The 23,811-nt window shown below is 38.6% G+C and overlaps 1 protein-coding gene and 1 long non-coding RNA gene across 2 annotated transcripts in view; one reads left to right on the top strand and one right to left on the bottom strand.

Annotated features, from left to right (window-relative positions):
- Nucleotides 1–14,612: 14,612 nt before the first annotated feature.
- On the bottom strand, nt 14,613–20,233 carry LOC127551556 (uncharacterized). The gene is made up of 3 exons (XR_007951121.1): nt 20,087–20,233; nt 17,107–17,234; nt 14,613–15,963 (listed from the first exon to the last, which is right to left on the bottom strand). It is a non-coding gene; the product is annotated as an uncharacterized LOC127551556 (long non-coding RNA).
- Nucleotides 20,234–20,244: 11 nt separating this feature from the next.
- The window catches only part of LOC127551554 (cilia- and flagella-associated protein 43-like), a 212,722-nt gene continuing 209,155 nt past the window's right edge, over nt 20,245–23,811 (top strand). Inside the window, exons 1-2 of the mRNA XM_051981358.1 lie at nt 20,245–20,595; nt 21,468–21,721. Coding sequence (XP_051837318.1) covers nt 20,570–20,595; nt 21,468–21,721 — 280 coding nt within the window. The 5' untranslated portion in view covers nt 20,245–20,569. The remainder of the gene's footprint in view (nt 20,596–21,467; nt 21,722–23,811) is intronic.

Raw genomic sequence — 23,811 nt, 5'->3', positions numbered from 1 at the left:
TTATTTTCTTACAAAGATTATTTATAATCTGCAATTATCTGTCATATATTAACTAGCTCCACAAAGATTAGAGAATCCCTTTTCCCTCTCTCCGCTTTCCCCAATGACTAAGCAGATATTTACTAAGGAAAAAAAGACACATATTTCACAAAAATCATGTGAGGAAAGAAAGCACTTTGTAAATTATAAAGTCTCATGTAAGTGTGAGCTATAAAAATGTCTATGTAGTTTGTGGTTGGAGAAGAAAGGGAATAAAGATTGCAGAATCTTGAAAAGCCATGACAGTTCCCTTCAGGGTCTCTCTGCCATACCTGATCAGGTGCATCATGTCGATAGTCCAGGAGAGCCAAAGCAAGCATAGCATAGCAGGAAAACACTTGGTTGGACATAAGAGAGCCCTCTTTTATGTTTGGTTCTATTGCTTAATAGTTGTATGATTGATCTGTAAAATGAGGGGGTTGGGACAAGATTGATTTCTAAAGTTTTTTTTTCTCACTTCTGACCTATAATCAGATGTCTCCAGGTTGCACTGCAGACTCACCGGACTTTCTCTAGAATGCTAAGGGTGAGTTACTTTCATTTCTTCCTCCACCAGCACCTTTTCAGCTTCCTTTCTGAGTATTTCTTCCTCCATTAGAATATAAGCACCTTCAGGCAAAGACTTTATTTCTGCTAGTATGTTCCAGTTTTTCCCAGCATGCCTAGCTCACAGAGAATACTTAAATGTTATTGACTTGTCTGTAATCCTATTGTTTATTTGTCCAGGTTCTCCTATTTTCTCCTGAAAAAGTGCCAACCAGATCAGAAAGTGAAAGGGTTCCAAAATGATTTAAATTTTTAAAAGTAGTTCTGGTAATACAATCAGATGGAAAATATGATCTAATTAGAAAGAGAAGACAAAATACTGACCTTTTCCACTTAAGCTATTATTTCTCTACCAGATAAATGCTTTTGTACAATGCAGTTTTATATCCACAATATTTTTAAAATCGATTCTCACTTCACAGTCAACCAACATACGAGTTTAAAGCCTTCATCACTCTTTCCCAGGACCCAGGAGCAGTAAATTATAGTCATAAAACTGGCCAGCTGCCTAATGACTATAGATGTGACTGGAAGGATGGAGCTGGTCAACCGCTGCCTTACATTCCAGCTTCTTAAATTGTGACTTGAGACCCCATCTGGGGTCTTGTAACTTATATGAGGATCATAAAATTATGATTTATTATCATTAAATGTTTGATTTGTATATCTAATTTGAAATACCTATATACCTGGGGTCATGTAAAAATTTTTCAGGTGAAAAGAAAAGTGGAAAGGCTAAGTGGAAAAAGGCTAAGAAGCCTTGGTCTAGATCCATTCCTGAAGAGAATCAAAGTAACATCATCATGTCAGAGTCAAGTTTGAGTGTCAAGACTATGGTTGATCAAACCAATACAAGTTAGGAATGCTCTGCTGCAAAATAGTCCCTATAGGGTGAATTCTCTAAGTTTGCACATCTAAGAAAGTCTTCTGAGCTAATTCAATTCTGCTTTGCTCAGAGAATACAGCACCTTCTCTGATGAGGGCACACCATGCTGGGCTGACCTGTGCCAGTGTCTCCCATATCATACAATCAATTCTAAAGTTCTTAAGAGAGATCTTGAGAATGTCCTGGTATCGCTTTTTCTGACCACCTTGTGAGCAATTTCTCTGTGTGAGTTCTCCATAAAATAAATGTACTTTGGGCAAGTGTACATTTGGCATCTGAACAACATGGCCAGCCCAATCAAGCTGCCTCTCTGCAGTAGAGTTGAAATGCTTGGCAGTTTTGTTCCAGAAAGGACCTCAGTGTCTGGTATCTTCTTCTTCCGGGTGATCTTCAGAATTTTCCTGAGATAATCCAAATAGAAGTGATTCAGTTTCCTAGGGTATCCAGGTTTCACAGGCATATGACAATGAGGTTAGCACAATGGCTCTGTAGCCCTTCAGTCTGGTAGTTAGTATAATACCTCTCCTTTCCCACACTTTCTCTCAGAGCCTCCCAAACACTGAGCTAGCTCTGGCAATATGGATGCCAACCAAATCCTGGAAAGCATACTGCCCAGCTAAGTGAACTTATCTACAGCATCCAAAATTTCCCCATTTGTTGTGACTGATGGTTCCCTAATGGTATGGTGCTGGCTGGTGGAGCACTTGTCTTTTCTTGGTGTTAACTGTTAGGCCAGAGTTAAAATAAGCAGCAGAGAATCTGTCCATATTTTGTTGCATCTCATCATCTGAAGCTGCATTGAATACAATCATCTGCAAACAAAAAATCACGCGCTGATTTAGTGCTCTTTCCACTTTAGTTTTGGCTTATAACCTTTTCAGGTTGAAGAATTTACCTTCAATGTGGTAACTGATTTTGATGCCATTATCATCCTCACTGAAAACTTTTGACAACATGGCTGAAAACACTATGCTAAAAAACATGGGAGTAAGCACACAGCCTTATTTCATTCCACTGGTGACTGGGAAAGCATTGCCCATTGTCCAGAAAACCTGGGCAAATATGCCATTATGAAAGTGACATTCTATATTAATGAACTCTGGACAACTACATTTTGACACAAATTTCCATAAACCTTCATGACTGACAGTAATAAAGGCTTTGGTCAGATCTACAAATGTCATATACAGACCTTTGTTCTGCTCCTGGCATTTCTCCTGGAGTTCTCAACTGTAGTGGTCTAATTGGTTTTTCTCTACTTCAGTTCATTTTCTTTGGCCAAAGTGAATTCCTTAAGAATAAATCTGAATATATCATACCTCTTCTTAAATTGCAGTGGCTCCCCATTACATCTACAGATCAAATATGTAAATTCCTCTTTGGCTTTTACTGCCCTTCACAACCTAGAACCAATCTAATTTTCCAGTCTCTTTGTATGTACATTCCTTTCCCTAAACTGTTTCCTTTATCTGTAAAATGATGTAAATGCTCCTAGATTACCCCCACAGGGCTCTAAAGCTGAAATCTAAAACTTTGTTCTAAACACAGAACAATACTGCTTTCCAGAAATGTGTTGATCATTACCAGTCTGGGGATCCTTCCCCCTAAGGCTCCAGAAAACTACCTTTGAAGTAAGAAATACTACATGAGAAGGCTTTCCTTCTGTTACAATTATTATTGCTTAATTCCCCTAGTTGTACCCATGTTGTAAAAAGTAATATCTTAAGAAGGGTTAAAAAAAAAAAGTTCTATTATTACTCCCAGATTGTGGCAGAAATGAAAGCATTAACTTTTTAAAATTATTATTAAAGCTTTTTATTTTCAAAACATATACAGAGGTAATTTTTCAACATTGATCCTTGCAAAACCTTGAGTTCCACCCTTACCCCTAGATGGCAAGTAATCCAGTATACGTTAAACATGTGCAGTTCTTCTATACATATTTCTACAATTATCAGAATGCATTAACTTTTAACCTTTCTACAAATCTTGAGACAGGTAAATTAGTGCTTGGGGTGTTTGAGGATGGAGATACCCAGGAAACGGGTGAGACGCAGGGACAAACAAAACCCAGATTTGAGACTTAGTTGCAAAAATGCTCTCCTTTTTCTGAAATGTGGTTCACTGAACACCACCAAGATAAAAAGATGGCTTAGCTTCAGTGAAGAAATCAAGTTGGAACTAATTTAAGGGAAAGCAGAGTTTCTGGGTTTTGATTTTGGTTTTGACTCAAGATGTACTGCTTTTGTCAAGCGGAGCATACGCTTCATTTATTTAACACACCTGGGTCATCAACAAAGAAAAAACCACAAATCTGAATATTAGTCAGGATCCAGGAATTACCCCAAACTAGCACGTACATGCCATAGGACTTTAGGAGGGAGCGGGGGAAGGGAGGAAAAGCATGACGCCATGCTTTTCCAGACAACAAACTCTATGCTGTCTATGATCAAGTATTATTTTATAATCCGCAAGGCCTATGCGCACCCCCTGACATGTGGTGGACGCTTAATAAACGCTTGCTGACTAGGACAGAACTGAGGGTGCACTAGAATCCAGGTGCTGCCTGTAAGTTCTTCCTCTGCTTTACCTTTGGCCAGGTAAAGAGCTGCGCCCAAAGCACAGGAAAGTCAGCCTTCCTCAACAAGGTCGGCACTGAAGGTCAGGCAGCTCACGCCAACAGCAGACCCGGCCCCCGAGGCTTTCGCATCTAGATTCCCGGACCTCACTCCCAGGCTTGATCCTCTTCCAAATGTGGTCCCGGTAATCTCGCGGGAATAGACTTCCGCCAATGCCGTCGGGCTTTCCGCAGCCGTCTCAGCCTCTTCCCGCGTTAAGGAAAGTCAGGTAAACCAATAGACAAGGATGTTACTGTTGAATGTGGCTGTTAACAGTTTGGGTTTCGCTCCCTAGTGCCCTCGAGGTAGTGGAACCTCGCTAGTTTGGCTCCATTCTGTAGTTTTGTTCAGTTCGCTGGCTGATCTGCAGGGTAGGCCTGGCGAGAGGTTGGCAGGGAGCAGCGCCCAACACGGCCAACGCCGCCTTTTCTTGGACCAGCCCCACGCGTCAATCGGGAAACTGGGAAGAGATTGGCCATGACTTCTGTCTACGTCTGCTTCCAGCCCCACTAGCCGAACACTTCAGGGTCTGGTTCCTTCTTGCCGTAATAGACTTGGGCCATATTCTGCCCCTTTCTAGCACTCTGGCCTGTCGCTCACACACCGTGCGGCACCTCCAGACTGCGCCCACTGATATGCGCCCGTATCTAGAAAACGCTTCCCCCTCGCCTCCAGAAGCTCCTCAAAAGGCTTCCTTTAGCTTCAGGTGAGATACCTCCTCAGCACCCCGGTACAAGCCCTCAGCGCCCCAGTACAGGCCCCAAGCTCGCCTGGATTATTGCGACAGCCCGCTACTGATGTCCCTGCCCCAAATCTCTTTCCACCGTAATCCAACCTCTACACCATCGTCAAAGTGACCTTCCTAAAGCGCAGGTCTGTCTATATCACACTCCAGTAAATTCCAATGGCTTTCTAGTCCCTCCGGGATCAAATAAAAAACCGCTTGGCTTTCAAAGAGCAAAACCTGGCCCTTAACTAGTTTTCCAGTTTTCTTATTATACACATACAGTTCGAGCCAGTGATACTCAAACATTCCATCACAGATCCCCTGAGGCCTGGATCCCTATCTTTTACTCTGGCTTCCTTGGAATCTTCTAATTCTCAGCTAATATCCCAAATTCTAGAAGCATTCTTAGGTGGCAGTCGTTAATCTTAATAACTTTACTAAAAAACTATCCCCATTCCACCCCAAGTTATATTTTGTTTGTATATTGTTTGTATATTTATTTGTTTTTTATTTACAATAAATTATTGTAATAATTGTAAATTGTAAAAAAAATTGTAAAATTGTAAAAATAAATATTTACAATATTTGCATGTTATTTCATTAGAGTGTAACTCCTTGAGACCAAAAGCTGTATTTTGTTTTGTTTTGTTATGAACTTTCTTGTCTCTCCAAGGCTAAACACAGTATCTGGTACATAGTAAGTGCTTAATAAAAATACTGGCTAATTGAATAATTCACTAACTTTTATCTCCTCTCATTTGTTCTAAGAGTTTACCTTCTCAATCATTACTTCTCTTCCTTTTATCTCAAATCTTTTCTTATTCACTTTTAACTTTTTTTTTTTTTTTAGTTTTTACCCTGTTGATTATGTTTCTCCCAGCCTTAAAAAGTTCATTAAAACCTTCTTTATCTCACTTCTCTTTCACAAGCTCCTAGAAAGAATTGTCTATACTTGTCTCCTTTTCCTTATGTCTCATTTTCTTCTACATTCTTTTACATTTTGGTTCTCGATTCTGCTTCTCAATATCCCACTACCACCTCCACTCCTCTTGAAACCTCAGTTGGATATATGGAATATGTTTCAATAAATCTTTTTTGAACTCGTTTGTCTCATGATTAGACTTCCTCTCTTTTTCCTTCTTTAGTTCTTCCATGGTGATCCACTTAAAGAAGCTTTTGTTACCAAATGTAGCAACTCACACAACTATGGTGAATGTCCCTACATTACTTTACTGAGGAAATCAAAATTCTGAAAGATGTTTTCTCTGTTTTATGCTCTTTCTATTATAGCACAAAAAACAAATGGATAACTTTTTAAAATACGAGAAACATTTAGTTAGGCTATTTGGTATATTCAATGTGGCCTAATTTTAAAGCTTAGATATACTATAAAAGCAAATAATCTTTATGAAAACAGTAAGGAAAAAAGTCAAAATGATTGTTGCCTTATAGAGGACTGAAACTCTTGAGTTCATGCACTGAGGTCCAGACAACCGAGCATTTAAGGCTAATTACCAATTGGACAATATTCTATAAGCATATGCTTGGAAAATGGCCCTTCCCACCATCCTGTACTGGCTCAATAATTAGTGTATACAGAGAATTGTGGGAGGGACTAGGGGGTGGAGTAAAACTAGCCAGGGTCACTCTGAGCAGAGACAAAGAAGGAAGGTGGCAGAGATTATGCTTCCATCCAATTCAATCCTACCTCTAAGACAAAGAATAAGACTAATGACTTTTGCTTATCTTGACTCCAGCTGATTCTAAGGTACTAGCTGCCAAAACATGCCTATTCTCAACCAGCCTTGTAATCTGGTTGCTTAGAACCATGTGTTTGGAAAAAATGGTATGAAAAAATTAAGGTATAGGACAAGGTTGAATGGATTTATAGCCTTTATTTTCAGAACTATGCAGTAACTGTGATAAGGCTTGGGCCCCCATCCAATAGTAGAACTGAATAATTATAGTTTTTAACTATGAAGAAAGTACTAAATTAGTTTAAAGAGGTATTTTTCTTTATACCACTTCCAAACTTTCTCCCTTTCCCTACAAAAGAAAAAAAACAAATGAGATGAACTAGAAGAAAATTATTTCAAAAATCATCCTATAGAAAACTAAGGAATTTGGCACAGAATGGTGAATATTTTGTTTTCCCACAATGTGTCCTATTATTAAACAATGTCGAAATGAGATAATCCATAACGGATACAGAGTTTCTACAAAAAATAGTTATTCTCTAATGAGTAAGAACATGAAAAGTTGTATTATGAAGAAATGACTCATTTTATACTTCTCTTATATTATTCCTCATGGACTTGCAGGCTGCTTTCAAGACTATCACGTGCCTTAAGATTGACTTTTGAAAGATTATGAATAAAAATTTATGATAAAGAGACAATTTAACTTGTAAAACCCAATATTCTAACAGGTGGCAAATATGGTTGTAAAGAGTCATGAGTCAAAGGATGCAGCTTTTAAAACAAGTTATTGTGTTGGAAATGAATTCGGCAAGACTTGATTTTTAATTCCACTTTGGAGCTCTACCAGCTTTGTGACCTGGGCAAATCACTTAACCTTCTCAGCCTAAGTTTCCTCATCTGTATAAAGAAGATAATATTTCCTACTTCACAGAATGTAGTGAAAGTCAAATAGTATTACATGTAAAGCATCTTCTAAAGTATAAAATGCTATATAAATATTAACTAGTATTATTACTATTAAAGAATTCAGATATACAAAGTTCTCTATAAAGATGTTATATAGCGTTCTATTCACTCATAAATAAATTAATGAACAAGAGCCATATCTAAGTCTAAATTAGATAAATGCATAGTTCCAATTGGCTCTGAAAAGGCTAATTAATAATGGAATTAAGCCTGATTAACAATGAATGGCTTAAGCTACTGTAGTTAAACAAACAACAATTTCTTATTTTCTTAGTATAAATTGGCTTTAAGATGTCTCATGTTCTGGTTCAAGTGAACACTAAGACCTCAGAAATACCAACTATACTTTTGTTGAATATAGCTTCCATTAGTGAAGGAGAAGGTCTTAGAGGAGGTCTGTTCTTGACTCCAGAGCAGGATCAATTGAGATTTTTTTGAGAGTCCCACATAGTTTCTGTTGAAATCAAGTGTTCTTAATCTTTTTTTTGTATCATATTCCCTTTGGCAGTCTGTTCAAATCAAAAAGCATTTATTATGGAAGAAACATCTACCGGGTGCCAGGCATAGTGTTAAGTGTCTTTTACAATTATTATTTTATTTGATCTTCACAACAACCCTATGAAGTAGATGTTAAGTAATTAAGGAAACTGAAGCAAACATAAGTTAAATGTCTTTCCCAGGGTCTGTCTGAGAACACCTTTAAATTCAGAGCTTTCTCATTCTAGGCCCAGCTTTCTATTCACTGAGCCATCAGCTGCCTCTAAGGATATTTATTAAGCACTTAATCATAGGATAGGCAATAGTCTCAGCATCACTAACATAAATACAAGCACAAAAGAAAGAGGAGATAAGGGGGAGAAGGTGCCTGTGCAGAGACATAGTAAAATCCAGAGAATCAGTTGTAGGGCCAGCAAGGAGGGAAATGAATGTGGTCACAGGGACAGAGACCTATGCCTGGGAGAAAAAGCTGTTGGAATAAATAATGGAGGATGATAACATCTGGAGAGTCAGGAACACAGCTGGAATTTTAAATGAGCAAAATAAAATACGTGAGATTGCAAAAGAAGCATTGTACTGAAGTAAAGTTACAAAGTTTTTGTTTTTTTTTTAAAGTTCACAGGAATCCTGAAATCTCTCCATGGGTTCCATATTAAGGATTTTTTGTTTAAGTGAATCTCTGAGAGATGAGTTTAAGTAGTTCTAACTCTCCAATGCATTTATGGGCTATTTTATATAGCACATAGACAGTTACTTGTCTATGAGTTATAGCTCTATTCTAGATCATAGATTTACATTGGAATAAGGGTCTTGTTTTGTCTAAGCTTTGAACTGTGCTCAATAAATTTTTATTGAAATTTATCCTAAAGTAATAGTGAAAGAGATTAATTTAAAATATTTAAATAACTATAACATTATCATATAAATTAATTGTATGGAAGATTAAAACATTTCCAAATAATGAGGATTTCTAATTTCTGACACAGATCATAACTGGTCAGTAATGACTTTGAGCAAGCCACTTCATCCTGTTTACCTCAGTTTATTCATCTGTAAAAAGAACTGGAGAAGGAAATAGACAACCCTTTCAGGATCTTGGCCAAAAAAGCCCCAAGTCAAAAAAAGTTGGGCACAACTGAAATCATTGAACAGTAATAAAACAGATCAAATTATTTGCCCATGGCCACAGAACTTGGGTCCTATGTAAAATGAGGCCTTTCTACCTCTAAACCCTGGTCTCTTCACCAGATCTCAGTTTCTTAGCAAGGAGAAGGAAGTGAAATTCATAGTATTCTTTGGCATTAATTCTTTAAAGTCAGTAAGATGTTATTAAGAAAGTCATTTTATAATGTTTGTAACAAGATATAATATTGTGTATTTGTACAATATTTTTATTTTTCAAAGCAAGTCCTCATCACATTTTTGTACAATATAACTCTTAGAATTCTCCCAGCCCTAGTAAAAGATAATTAGGAAGAATCTCATTTTTTCCTGCAAAAATATCACTTGCATTAAAGTTTAAAGAAAAAATTCTCAGGTAATGAAATCTGTAGTATAAAACTATGGAGTAGTAGAATAAGAAATAAGTAAGAGAGTAAGAAGAAACCACCCTAAGAAATATCTTGCTTGCTAAATTAGGACATTCCTCACTCAAGTCTAATTCAGGAGGTCTTAATTTTTGTGTGTGTCATAGATCATTTGTCAGTCTAGTAAAATCTATGGACCGCTTCTTAAATTGATGTTTTTAGACATACAAGATAAAATACATTGGATTATAAAGGAAATAAACTTTATTAAAATAGTTATGAAAGTATTTTTTGAAGTTCTTTATGAAAAAAATTCAAGTTCATAGATTCCCACAGGGTCTATGGACCATATATTAAGAACCTCGGCTTTAAGTGGAAAATGGCAAGGGAAAACTGAAAAGGAAATGCATCTGTGTAAGAAGAAGATAACGGGGAAAAAATGAGACAGATATTGGGAATCATTTATTTTGTTATATTTGATACTGGATAGATAACTCATATTTTTATCTCCTTTAATCTGCTGAATGTTGTACAGAGGCGCGCTTTCTGGGAAAACGAGTCTCCACAATTCCTTACTATTATTCCTGGAAACAGGAATTCCTGGATAATGATAATGTTGAAACAGAAGCAAAAAGCTCCTGTTAGTTTGAGAATTAGTACTTTTTCCCCTTTTCCTTAAAAATATAGAAAAGCCAGCTTAGAACCTTGATGTTTGAGGATTATACCTACATCATAGATTTTCCATATTTCCTATATATATACTTTTTAACAAGAAAGTAGAGGTGATTTATTATGAGAGTGCTAGATTAGTCACAAAGAAAACAAATCAGTCTAGAATGTTAATTTTAATGCATGGCTGTAACCAGGTGAATAGATTTCAGGCAAGCAGTCTTTATATTAAAATTTAGAATGACCTTTGACAGGAAAAATTCAAATGGTGATAAAGATCCTATATGAGATGGTAGAGAATTCTGAAACAGATGAGAGAGTTGGCCAGATGTGAGGGGTCTCTGGAATTCTATCTATGCCCATATGGCAGGACCATTGCCTGTTGTTCTGACTTATGTCTTGCCATTGAACTCTATTGACTCTGCAGAAGAGAATGAGACTGATGATTTTGCAGCGCTCTGCCTCACTGAAATCCAATTTGCTTGCAAGTCAAGAAAGACATCACTCTCCTGATGTCTCTGGTCCTCATTTAGAACAAAGAATGACTAACAATCTATGTCCCTATGATTTCATCTTTGGTGCCATTTTCACCATGCAAAACAGAATAGAAAAAAGAGAAAAGCAATGATAATTATTACTACCAAAGTTCTAATAGATAAGATAAGTGCATGTGAATGTGTTTCAGGGTTGGGGCAGAGAGTGACCTGACTTCCAGGGTAATCATCAAGGGATGTGGGTATTCTTTGAAGCTATGCTGAATAGAGTTTAGACTACATAATCCAACAAAACAGAAAAGTATCTTGCTCAGTAAATTAGGACACTCCTTGCGCAATCTTGCAGGATACTCTCAAGCTTCTGGGGAAAATATCACTGGTGCTTAATTTGTCACCCCAAGCTATCATAGCCTAGGGCCATTCTACTTGAGATATTACCTGTAACCTGTGCCCACTCTCCCTCAGCAGTCTCATGTTCTTCTGCTTCTGTTATGGATCCAGTGAGTCCAGAAAATTGTCTTAGATGAACTACAATAAGGTTGCTTCAAACTGGAATACCTTCCAGATAACTCTAGTGGGTTTTCATCTGAAAGGATTCTTACAGTGAGTTATCTGGGACTCCCAGAACCTGGCCCTGTGGACCCTGGAAAAGTAGTTCATCATGATATCACACAGGCCATTGTTAAAAGTATTGTTAAGATAGATAGAGATTGGGCTAAAACAAATAAAAGACAACTGTGTATCACTGTGGGGTTGTTACCTGTAATATTAACTGTATTTTGCCTTACCATCTCAGTAGTTTCCCCTTTTCTCTCCTGTGATGACCGCGTATTTAAAATCAGCTGGAGCCAGGAATTCAGGTTAAGGGAAAAATCTTCAATCTTTATTCTCAATAGAGGTGAAGAAGGATTGTGATAGCAATATGGGCAGCAGCGACAGGAAACCAGCTAGCAGAGGGGGATTGGAGGTGAAGGGCGGTCATGATAGCAATGTGAGCAGCTGTGAAAAGACGCCAGCCAGCAGTCTCTCCTTCTGCTTTCCTCTCCATTCCCCTGCCTCCTCCCACCAAAAACGTCATTTCCTATACAACATATCAGGACTTGCACAAAGAGTGGGCGGGGGCCATTCTTTTTCCAAGCATATATATTAATAGAGTTTGATCTAATTACTATTTAGCCTCACATGCTTGGGACCTCAGTGCATCAACTCAAGCCTCAGCCCATTACATCTCCCGCTTTCTTTTGTTTTAGAACGCAGGTGGTCAAGCCATCCCTGACTCCTCAGGGAGATCAGAGCCCCCAAGGGGAGGTGATCACATCCTCCCTGACTTCTCAGGAAAGGAGGTGAAAGCACCGAAAAGGAGGTGATCACGACCCCCCTGACTTCTCAGGAAGGGAGATGAAAAGCACCAAAGGGAAGTGGGGGTTGCTAGCGGGTTTCTGGGCTGGGAACCAAGGACCCTACTTTCACTGAAGAAGTCTCCAGTGACAAGGAACTTAGGTGAGTATTGTAATAGACAAACAGGGAACTTATTTTCTTAAAGACTAAACTAGTAACCTTTTTTGGCTGAAATGGGACAAATGCTACCTAAAGATTCTCCTTCCCCAACCCCAACCTCCCCACCCCCCAAGAGTGGCCGCTATAGAAAGCCTGCTTAAGCTGACAGAAGATCAAGGGCTACTTATAACTTGGGAACAGACAGCTAGACTTCTGGGTACATTAAAACACACCTCTCCTTGGTTCTTAGAGGAAGAGCAAATCTCTCCAGATAATTAAACATTAATTGGGCAACAGCTCTCCACATATTACAACGAAAATGATCCTCATTCAATTTCCATTGAAGCATTCTATTTATATAATATAATACAGTTGGCCTTAAGAAATCGAATAAGTTATAGAAGAAAAGGAAAAGGCTCTAGGAATAGCCAAATGGGGAAGCCTGAGATAAAGGAGGAAGACAATGAACAGATTAATGACCATATCCCCACAGGGCATGGAGACTTAAGTGAGACTCAAGGGTGTAGTGAATCTGAGGCAGCTTCAGCTCCACCTAAGGAGCAGGTAATTGACTCTCCTCCATCAACTCCACCCTCTGGGATGGATGGGGAGAGGGGGGGGCAGTGACAGCACCAGCACCTCCCCCCCAGCATCCAGCCACTCCTATGACTAGATTGCAAAAGGGCCTAATTAAGGCCAAAGCAGAAGGGAGAAATGTATTGGAATTTCAACACCACATTTTTTTTGTAATTCAACTGTTTAATTCTTCAGGTCAAGAAAGTAGAAAATACGTTCCTTTTGATATAGAAATCCTCAAAGACCTGAAAAAGGCTTGCACTCTTTATGGGGCTACATCAGCTTATGTTAAGATATTATTACAGAATTTGGCTTTTGAAATCTTGACCCCTAATGACTGGAAATCTATAGCAAGGATATGTCTAGAATCTGGACAAAACTATTTGTGGCTTTCTGAATATAGTGAGCTCTGTAGGATACAAGCCCAAAAAATAGTCAAAGTGCAGTTCATGCTGCAATCACCTGTGACCCACTAACAAGTGTAGGTTCCTATGCAAACATCGCAGTACAGATTATTCTATAGCAGCATATGAGCAAATTGCTGCTAATGCTATCAAAGCATGGGCTTCTCTCCACAATAAAGACGACAAGGGTGGGGCCTTCACAAAAATAACACAAGGGCCAAATGAACCCTTTGCTGACTTTGTGGGACGTTTGCAGACAGCTATCACAAGAACAAATGGGGAAAATGCAGTAACAGACATTTTGATAAGACAACTTGCTAAAGAAAATGCTAATGAGGTTTGCAGAAGAATTATACTAGGACTGCACAAGGGTGCTCCTTTAGAGGAGCTCATAAGACGCTGTGCCACAGTGGGCACAAATGCCTTTTATAGTCAGGCTATGATGCAGACTTCCCAAGATCCCAACATGGGAAGACAGAGTCCCTCCTGGCAAGGGACTTTCATAGAGACTCGTAGATGCTTTCAGTGTGGTAAAGTAGGGCATTGAAAGCTCAATGTTGGTGTAGAGACAGAATGAGAAAACAGGGTGGGAGAATAAGATCCAATACCCCATGTCCAAAATGCAACAGAGGCTTCCATTGGGCCTCAGAATGTACACAGATTCAGGGAAATGGGATGAGGGGCCCAGCCCCAAGGCCCAAGGCAAAAAAACACGTGGGGCATGATGGCTGCCAATAGTGCACCCAGAGAGTGCCTAGAAGTCCAGTACCCAGACATGACCAATCAGCCAGAAAGCCATATGATGGGAGAAGGGAATTACACAATCAAACAGCCAGGAAGCAACCTGATGGGAGAAAGGAATTACAATTGGGGAGAACAGAGCTGTATGCAGCTGGGACAACTGAAGATACCCCCTGGAGAGGTGAAATCTGTTCCTCTCCAGTCTATGGATCCCTTGCCTCCAGGCACAGTAGGCTTGACCATTTCACCTCCTTTTTGTACATACAAAACAGTGTCCATCCACACACTGATGTGGGAAACTGGGGAATGTGTAGATAATATCCCAGTCACTAATACAGGTAGACAATGTGTGACTTATCACCCAGGAGAAGTAGTAGCATCAGGTTTACTCATACAGAATCCTAATAAGCAACCTGGTGATAGTCACCCAGATTCTGACTCCAGACCACAAAATCCAGGAGTATACTAGACAGCAGCTGTAACAGCTGACCGACCTATGCTTATGATCTATATAAATGGCCTACCATTAGAAGGATTGGTAGACATAGGTGCAGATCACACAGTCATTAGAGGTGCCAATTGGCCCAGTCACTGGTCAAAGATTAAAGCAGACATCTACATGTCTGGAGTAGGAGGATCAATAGTAGCTGAAGTTAGTGCTATCCCTATGAGATGGATTTTTGAAGGCAAAACAGGAGTTTTTACTCCTTTTATAGTTGAAAAAATGCCCATCAATCTGTGGGGAAGAGATGTTTTACAGCAATTAGGGTTAAAAATGAGTACTTCGGCTTTTTTAAGCAGGGCTGCTGTTGAAGGCCTGCCAATACTTTCACCTGTTCCTATCCAATGGAAAACTGACACACCAGTGTGGATAGAACAGTGGCCCTTAGGTAGTGATAAAATTCAGGCCTTATTAGTTATAGTACAGGAGCAGCTTGGACAAGGGCACTTACAACCTTCTCTAAGTCCTGGAATTCCCCAGTGCTTCTTGTAAAAAAGAAATCTGAAAAATGGAGGATGCTCACTGATTTAAGAAAAGTAAATGAACAGATGGAAACTATGGGAACTCTTCAGCCTGGACTTCCATCTCTTACTCAATTGCCTAGAGAATGGCCTCTTTGGATCATAGATATTAAGGATTGTTTCTATTCCATCCCTCTGGATAAGGAGGATATAAAAAGATTTGCCTTTTCAGTGCCCAGCGTTAACTTAGCCAAGTCTTATAAAAGATATGAATGGACAGTTTTGCCACAGGGAATGAAAAACAGCCCCATGTTAGGCGCCAAGTGTGATGACTGTGCATTTAAAATCAGTCAGAGTCAGGAATTCAGATTAAGGGAAAAATCTTCAATCTTTATTGAAGTGAAGAGGTGAAGAAGGATTGCAATAGCAATATGGGCAGACAGGAAGCCAGCTAGCAGAGGGGGATTGGAAGTGAAGGGTGGTCACGATAGCAATGCAAGCAGCTGTGTCAAGACGCCAGCCAGCAGTCTCTCCTTCCGCTTCCCTTTTCACTCCCCTACCTCCACCCACCAAAATCGTCATTTCCTATACAACACATCAGGACTTGCACAAAGAGTGGGCGGCGGCCATTTTTTCTCCAAGCATATATATTAATAGAGTTTGGTCCAATTACTATTTAGCCTCGCATACTTAGAACCTCAGTGCATCAACTCAAGCTTCAGCCCATTACACTCTCCTATTCTCTGTTGCTCAGGCAAAAGAGAAAACACCTAGAAAAATAATCCAATGATTTCAAATAACCCCTTATTCTTTTCCCTAACTTCCTAGACTTTGCTTTCTTTGCCCAAAATCTTCTCCAAGGAAGAGTATAACTAGCTTCCTGAACACATCTATTTTTTTCAGTCTTTTTACTTTATTTGATAATATTTCTTATTGTTTTGTGGAGTCATTGACTTCCATTTGGCCCATTTTTATTTTTTAGGGAGTTTGCTGCTTAGATAAGTTTTGGTACTTCTTGTCAGTAAATCTTCTTTTCAATTCTTTCTTCATTGCTCTCATTCCTTTTCCCTTCCCGTTCTTTCATCTTATTCTGGGTTTGTGTCTTGAGTATCCCTGGAAACATTTTATTATAGTGATATTATTATTTTTCATTTGCTATTCTTCCAGCCTATTTCTTGACTTCAGATTCTATTTTAGGGACAGGCACTGTATAAACTTCTGGAGGGAATGTCTGAGCTAGTTCTACTGCTTTTTTTTTTTTTTTTTTTTTTAAGATATTGAGTGTTGAATTGTTTTAGGATCTCAAGGACAACTCAAGCTGGAGTCTTATAAGTATTCAATAATCCCAAAATGGTCTGATCCTAATTCTTGTCCCACCTAGTCTAAACTCTGCAAAGTTCCTGACCTTGGTTTGGGTCTAAGCAACAGGAACAAATCTGTCCATTTGGAGTGCAAGTATATAACTGCTAGACTCAGCTTCCATCAATTAAGTATAAAGTTCTGCTGGACTGAGTAATAGAAATATAGCATCCCTTTGGTCTAGGATTTCTGCCATAGTTATTACACTGAAAAATGAGCTAGATCTGGAACTGAGACTCCTTTCTGGGAGAGGATGGGGTGTGAACAACAGTACTGTTCTTACTTCTGAGTTCTTTGCTTCTCAGTACAGAGACCAAGGCCAACTGATGCTCCTCCCTGGGGAAAACCATTCCCAGGCTCAGGTCCCCTCCCAAACCAGATCTGGGTTAATGATTCATTACTGGTTAATGAGTAACAGAACTGCCAGTTTGCTCTTTTCCTGACCCCTGCCTAAAACTATGTCTCTCTGTTAGATCTGGAATCTGTTCTTACCTTGAAGTATAGCCTCTCCCTGCACTGGAATGCTTCATGAGGCCCCTGTCCCTATTGTCTACAAAGTTCCCTTTGTTTCCCTATGATAAACCTAAGGTGGAAAAAAAAGACTTCATTTTTTCCTTAGATTTCATGATCATCTGGTACTCTTTCTAAATTTGTTTAGAGCTGTTTTGTGCCTGAACACATCTGAGTGCCCACTGCTTTTTCCATCTCTTGCCCAAGAATGAAGCAGTTGAGTTCTAGTCCATCTCCATCTCTCTCATTCCTAACTTTCTCCTTGCCTATGGTCAATATCATATAAGTGGAAGAGGCAAAACTATCTGACCCAGAGAAGACTTTGTACCTTTTCCTTAGGACTTTTGTCCCTTAAACTTGGAACCTGGAAGGTAAGATTTTCCTTACCTTTGTCTTGACAGATCTCCCGTGTAAACTGGGGCTACATTTGATTTTGGAGAGCAACTCCAAGTATTAGGGGAAGTGTAATCCAGTAGTCTTTTCTCTATTCTGTCCCTGTTATAGAGGAGTAGTCCCTAGGAAAAACAGGAGAATAAAGTGCTCCATAACTACATTTGTTTCAGTGAAGGTGGCCACTTACCTTAACTCTTTCTGTGCCACGTAGGAACTGTGGAAAGAGAAATCCAGTCATATACTGAAAGGGGTACAGAAGGAGAGCACCCCTGTGCCCTCTAAAATACGAATGCCAAAATCAAAAGAGGGAAAACTTCAGTGTGAGGGAAAAGAGGGGGGAGTCAGGAGAGAGAGAACAAGAAGAGAGTCTGAGCTGAGAGAGACAAGAATGTCTACAGCATGGTCAAAAAGCATTAGTCCAGGAAAGGCTAAGGGAAAAGGAAGAGGGAAGCAGTGGGAGACCCCAGAATTTGGATCTATGCTAGATTTAGATGCAGCCAGTGCTACTAGGGAATTTAGAGACAGAAGTCTTTTTTTAGAGCAAAAGGACAAATTTAGCACCTTTTTCTTATCTTAACCCCTAATTACACTTGCTAGTCCCACTCCCCTGCTTCTCTGAAAGTCAGTAAATTTGAAGCAGTTTTAATCTGCCCACCAAGCTTTGTGTGGAGTCATTGTCACTCCTGCCCCTCTCCATTAGTACACATGTCCAATTGACCCAGTTATTTGACAGTGGGATCCCACTCTTGTTTCAGGCTGCCTTATTTTTCATCACTTCAAAATATTTTTAAAATAAATTTTGATTTATCTTTTGCTTATATGTTGCCTGTATTTTCCAAGCAACTGTATGGTTCATACCCCACCCTCTCCCAGAAAGGAGTCTCAGTTCCAGATCTAGCTCATTTTTCAGTGTAATAACTATGGCAGAAATCCTAGACCAAAGGGGATGCTATATTTATATATTGAAAAATATACTCCCTCTTTCCCCTCCCAGAAAGCTTTACTTACTATGAAGATTTTTTTTTAAGGGAAAAATGGGGATAGAGTTCAGCAAAACTAGCCAACATAGATGGACATTATATGCAGTATTAGCCTTCCACTTCTATTAAAAAAATGGGAATACTTTCTTGAAGCTCTTTTATGGGGCCAAGCTTGGTTGTTATAATTTTTGGGACAATTGGTTTTGATCTTTGAGAGATTGTTCTTTGGATTTACATTTTTGTAATCAATGTGTATGTAAACTGGCCTTCTCTGAGCATGCCCAGTTCTAAAGTGGCGATTCCCTTAAGGTGTCTTTTGAGCATGAATAACTTGCTCAATATGGAGTCTGTTGCATTGCCTACCTCATGGGTGGATGAAGCTTTCTCCTTTAAAACAGGTAAGAAAGCTGTTGACTTATTTTTCTACCCAATATAGACAACATGAAGCCAGCTATGGGAGAAGGAACCTTCTGCTCTTTCTTTTTCACCTGCCAGCTTCGAGAAATGGGCTTAGGGATGTTTGTTTCTGCTTAGTATTGGTTATGGTGGCTAAGGTGATTCCCACAGAATCTGGAAGTTTGAATCTTAGGGACTTTAGAACCAGAATTGAGGTGGGGTGTTGCAAGCAGCCAGCTGGTTACAAAAGCCTTGAGAAGTCAGGGTGCCTAGGACTGAAGACTGGGAGGGGTTTGGGGCTTGAAACTGGATTGTAATCTATGGGAAATGGGTTAATCCATCAACCTAACCCTCTTCTCCTTCTCAGAAATTGAGATGGTACAAAGAAAAGAGGCATTATTTGTCCCCGTTGGCAGGGAATAAATTTGTATATTTGTGATTATACTTCCTAAAGTAAATATTTTGGTGGAAAAGCTAATTTGATTGTTAGTGGATAATGGAACAGGAGTGCAGAGGATCTTCTTCCCTTACAATTGAGGGAATATCACTAGTGGGAGATAAAGTTACTGGCAAAGAGCCTAGATACCTCAAACTCCCTTTCTGGGTACTGAAGCACCCTGGGTTCTGCTTACTTTACTTTCTCTGTATTCATCATATTGTTTCTTATAGCATAGTGGCATGTTATCACATCTTACAGGCTCATAAATTTATATCTGAAAGGGACCTGGGAAGCCATCTAGTTCAGCTGCCTCATTTTACAATTGAGGAAAATAAGATTCAGGAAGTAATATATTCAATGTCACACAGGTATTTGTTTGATCAGAAGCAGGATTTGAAATTGGATCCCCTGACTAGATTATGAACTCTCTCTCTGCTTTGGTACTACAATGCTTCTAGATAAGCAATTCTCCATTCACAGGGCATCTACTTCCACCCCAACCCACCCACCCCAGTTCTTCGATACTTTAAAAACTGCTGCTATATTTTTCTACAGATTGGGTCTTCCTTTTTGTCACGGACTTTCTTGAAATTTATAACCAAGTCTTGATATCATTGGTGTGAGATATGGACATATATTTTAAATAATTCCTAATTTGTTTCTTTGTATAATTCCTAATTTGTTTCCAAAAAAACTTTGATTACTTCACAGCTTTCTAGAGTACATTCCTGTTTATTATTTCTAATTTTTATCATTTTTGCTAATTGCACAGTGTGGGTTAAAGTAAGTAAATAGAAATAAAGTAAGTCCAAAATGAGCAAGAGGAGTGGAAGGGGGTGGGTAGAGAGTGGGTGGGAAGTGACTTGTTTAAGGGGAAATTTTGCATTTGGAGCATTCTTTCACAAAGCTATTAATTATAACTCTCAATAACAATTCCTTTAATAACTGCTCATATCCTTGGACCACATTGCACTAAGGCTTTTGGGCCACTCTTTATATTTCTGGTAAGTTGTCTATCCATCTTGTATCACCTTTTATTAGAACCACCTAATAAATTTCTCTCCCTCCCCCGCCCCCACCAACTTCCCTGTTTATTCTAGAATTAACTTTGTTTCGGAAAAACGTTTTCAGTTTCACTTAACGGACTTATCTAGTCTACCTTTTGCCACCGCCCTAGTTTGGTTAAGAATTACCACGTAGCCATGTTCACTTTTTAGGTTAACAGTTATTTTGGTGGATCCGCACTCGCTGCTCCCAAACTCCGGCCGCCAAACCGCGCCGCCCTCACAATACCCCTCTTGGTCTTTCTCCATCTGTTCTCCCCTGGACTAGAGTGCCTTTAACTCTCTCTCGCCTTGGGATTGGCTGAGGCGTCGAGATATTTTCACCAATCACCTTGATTTTCTAAAACCTCTGCATCGGAAGGGCCAATGGGCATCAAGATGACTGTTTCTCGAATACGAGTTTAAACTGTTGGCGCCGGCGTCTGCTGGTGGAAGAGGGAAGAGCAGTTGATGGCATCGCTTTTAAAGAAGTAGCCGCGTATCTCGTAGTTTTTCGTTTTGTTTGTTTCTATATATATTTTATTTCCTTGTGCATCTCTGGTCTTAAGGAGCATCAGAGAGCGCGAAGTGTCGGGGTCATGTCCACATCGTCTCTGGCAGTGAGGTGACTCTGCGGCCTCCTTCCTTCTCTATCCAGCCACATTCCCTATAAAGCTTTCTTTCCGGCAGTCCTTGTACCCCGACCCTTTGATCCTCGGGATTCTTTGAAGCGCCCTCCTTCCCCTTGATCCTTAAATATTCCATAGTCCTCTGCCCCACCTGTGACTCCCCTCAGCTTCCCGGTGACCTTTCTACCCTTCTTTGCTGCCACCGCCCTCACCCTCCATTTTTGGTGATTACCACTAGGCCTCCAGGCCCTTCCCTGTGACTCATCTCCCGACCCTGAAGATCTGGTCCCTTCCAACAAGCCACGTGAGATTGCTACACATGATGGACTTTATCATTCCTTATGAAACAATATAGTATTTTTTAAAATTACTTTTACTCACCCAATCCCTTATTCCATATCCTGTTCAGTCCACCCAACACTACCTCATACATTTTCAGCTTCCTTTATTAATCAAGACAATTATACTCTAATGCATATCAGAAAAGAGAACAGTTGTACTATAATTTGATTAGCCCTTTTTACTCCACTTAAGTTTTTCCCTTTCTTTGCATTCTCCAAGTACACTTGATCCTAGCAATCCTTTCACTCCCCCATCCCATTTTAGAGTTATTTGAAAGGAAGTCAGTCTTGAAAGAAAATTAATGAATGTTATCAAAAATTTTGATGTTCAAGTTTTAGTGGCTTATGGTGTAACTTGTATTGGTAATTAATTTGGAGAGATCTTTTTTGAAAAATAGTTGTGGGAGAGAAGAGGGATGGAGGAAGAAGTAGAGTTTTGTTTTAGAAATTTTGATAAAATTTTATTTTCTAATCAAAAAATGGTTTGATATGTATAATTATTTTTCACTCTATATCCTTTCCTAAAGATGGGTGCAAGGATTTCCCAAGCAGAATATTGCTTTTATCAACAACAGCACAATTTGCTATACTTGTGGGAATTACTTAATTTTTATTAACATTGAAAATGAGAAAAGATATCTTCTACAGTGTGTGAGTGGAAAAGTGGGTGCTCTGGCAACTAACATTCCCTTTCAAGTGGTGGCTTTTTCAGATCGAAAGCTTAAACCCAGTATCTACATATACAACTTTCCTGAGTTGAACAGAAAGGCAAAATTGAAAGGTATTTCTTCCTTGTTCTAAAATTACAATAACACATACTTTTAGTTCTGAATAAGAAAGCTTTAAGAAAATATGTACTTGGAGATTAGATGAAAGTAGTAAGAATTAGTGGAGTTAGAGAGCTAAATCAGAATTAAGTTCAATTGAAGTTTTTCTTCAGTGTATTATTTTTTCTATTAAGATCAAATTTAGGTTGCATACTTAGAACTAATAAGCTGCTATTTATGTAGATGTACAAAACTATTGATAAAAATTAATGGTTTACAAGTATGGTGGCTATAAACTCAGCTACTCAGAGGTTAGGGTTAGATCTCTTTAGTTTAGGAGTTCTGAATTATAGGGGACTAAGCTGATCACTTGTCCTAAATAAGTTCCTTATGAAGATGCTGAATCTGCAGGAATGTGTGGTCATCAAGTTGTATAAGTGGAAAATGACCTATATCTGAAATGGAACATGACTAAACTCCTATGCTAAAGGGAGTAGTAGAGAAAAATATCATAATATTAACTCAGTTACTTGATTTTTTGAATATATTTTTTATTTTTCTTTTTAAAATCAAATTTTATTTTTTCAATTTACAAGCATTTATTTTCTGGCACTCCTCGCCCTTGAGGGGGAAAATTAAAACCAAACCTTTGTAAGAAAAATGCATAGACAAGCAAAACAAATTTTGAAATTACACTGTGCCAGGAGAGATTTCTATGGACTCTGTATAAGATTAAGCAAAGTGATGTAATAAAAAGTTTCAAAATGCAAAAGAAGGTGTATTTTTCCTATCTTCTGTGTATTGGCTGTAGGTAAGCAACCTCAATTTAAAAGACATATCAAGGCAAATAACTGAAACTGCTCCTTTCTTGACTCCCATATTTCACTTGTATTACCTTGCCATGTTATATGCTCACTACTTTCAGAAAAGTCAAGTGAGTTTTACATAAAAGGCAATTTTTAATTTTAAAATTGTTACAATGTAACTCAATTTATTTGTTGATAAACTATTCAATGGGACAGCTAGGTGATGCAATACAGCACCTGATCTGTCAGAAAGATTCATTTTCCTAAATTCAATTCTGTCCTCAGACAATTAATGAATTGGAGAAAGAAATGGCAAACCACTTTAGTTTTTTTCTCAGGAAATCTCCAAATGGGGTCATGAAAAACAAGATATAACTGAACAAGAGTAAAGATACCTAAACCCACATATAACTCTGTAAGAGAAGGTAATGATAAACAGGAGAGGAAAGAGAAAGGCAGGTACTGACAAACACATATGTAAAATGAGGGGTCAATAGGCACGAATTCCAGAGATAGATCCATAGAGACACAGGAAAGAGGAGATAATAACTTAGAAAAAAATAGGCACATACAGACCTTAATAAAGAACACCATCTTGTGATGTGGCTTTTTGGGGTATTTTTGTTAATACTTTTGGAGTCAAATATTTTATATTTACATCAGCATAGATGGACATTATAGATTTAGAGCAGGAAAAAGAGAAAGGGAAAAAAGAATAAACATTGTGTCTACTATGTATCAGACACTGTTAGGTACTTTAAAGATATTATCTCATTTGATGGGGACTATCAATGCCTTCTAATCTTAACAACTCATTTTTCAGATGAAAACCTCATCTGAAGCTCAGATTAAAGTCCTTGTCTTTGTTCAAACTTTATACTGTCAGTGTTGGAAATGACACTAAGAATTTGCAGATTCCAAATCCAATATACTGCCTCCTGAGTACTTTGTACTTGTCTTGAAGGTGTTAGAAAATTAAGCTGACGGTTAAATATGGGCTGAGAAACTTGTGATTATATATTCCATATGTAAAGGTACCTCAAGAAATAAGCTAAAAAAAATTTTAAACTAAATATAAGTTCATTAGAAATTTATCAGTGATATTTGTGAGTGGTTTCCACATTGGTTAAAAGTTCTGAAATCATTATTATATATAAAGGATTAGTTCTGCAATGAAAACTAGAAAATAAGGTTTTTTTTAATCTCTAGGATCTAGTGTCCATAATTTTTTAATAGTTTTACTCAGAATGAATAAATGGTAAAAAAAACTTAAGGAATACATTAGAAGTCAAAGCAAC

This window comes from Antechinus flavipes, chromosome 2, assembly GCF_016432865.1.
Source record: "Antechinus flavipes isolate AdamAnt ecotype Samford, QLD, Australia chromosome 2, AdamAnt_v2, whole genome shotgun sequence".
Classification (NCBI taxonomy): domain Eukaryota; kingdom Metazoa; phylum Chordata; class Mammalia; order Dasyuromorphia; family Dasyuridae; genus Antechinus; species Antechinus flavipes.
Note: the sequence above shows the minus strand (reverse complement) of the source record. Positions and strands in the feature narration are given on the sequence as shown.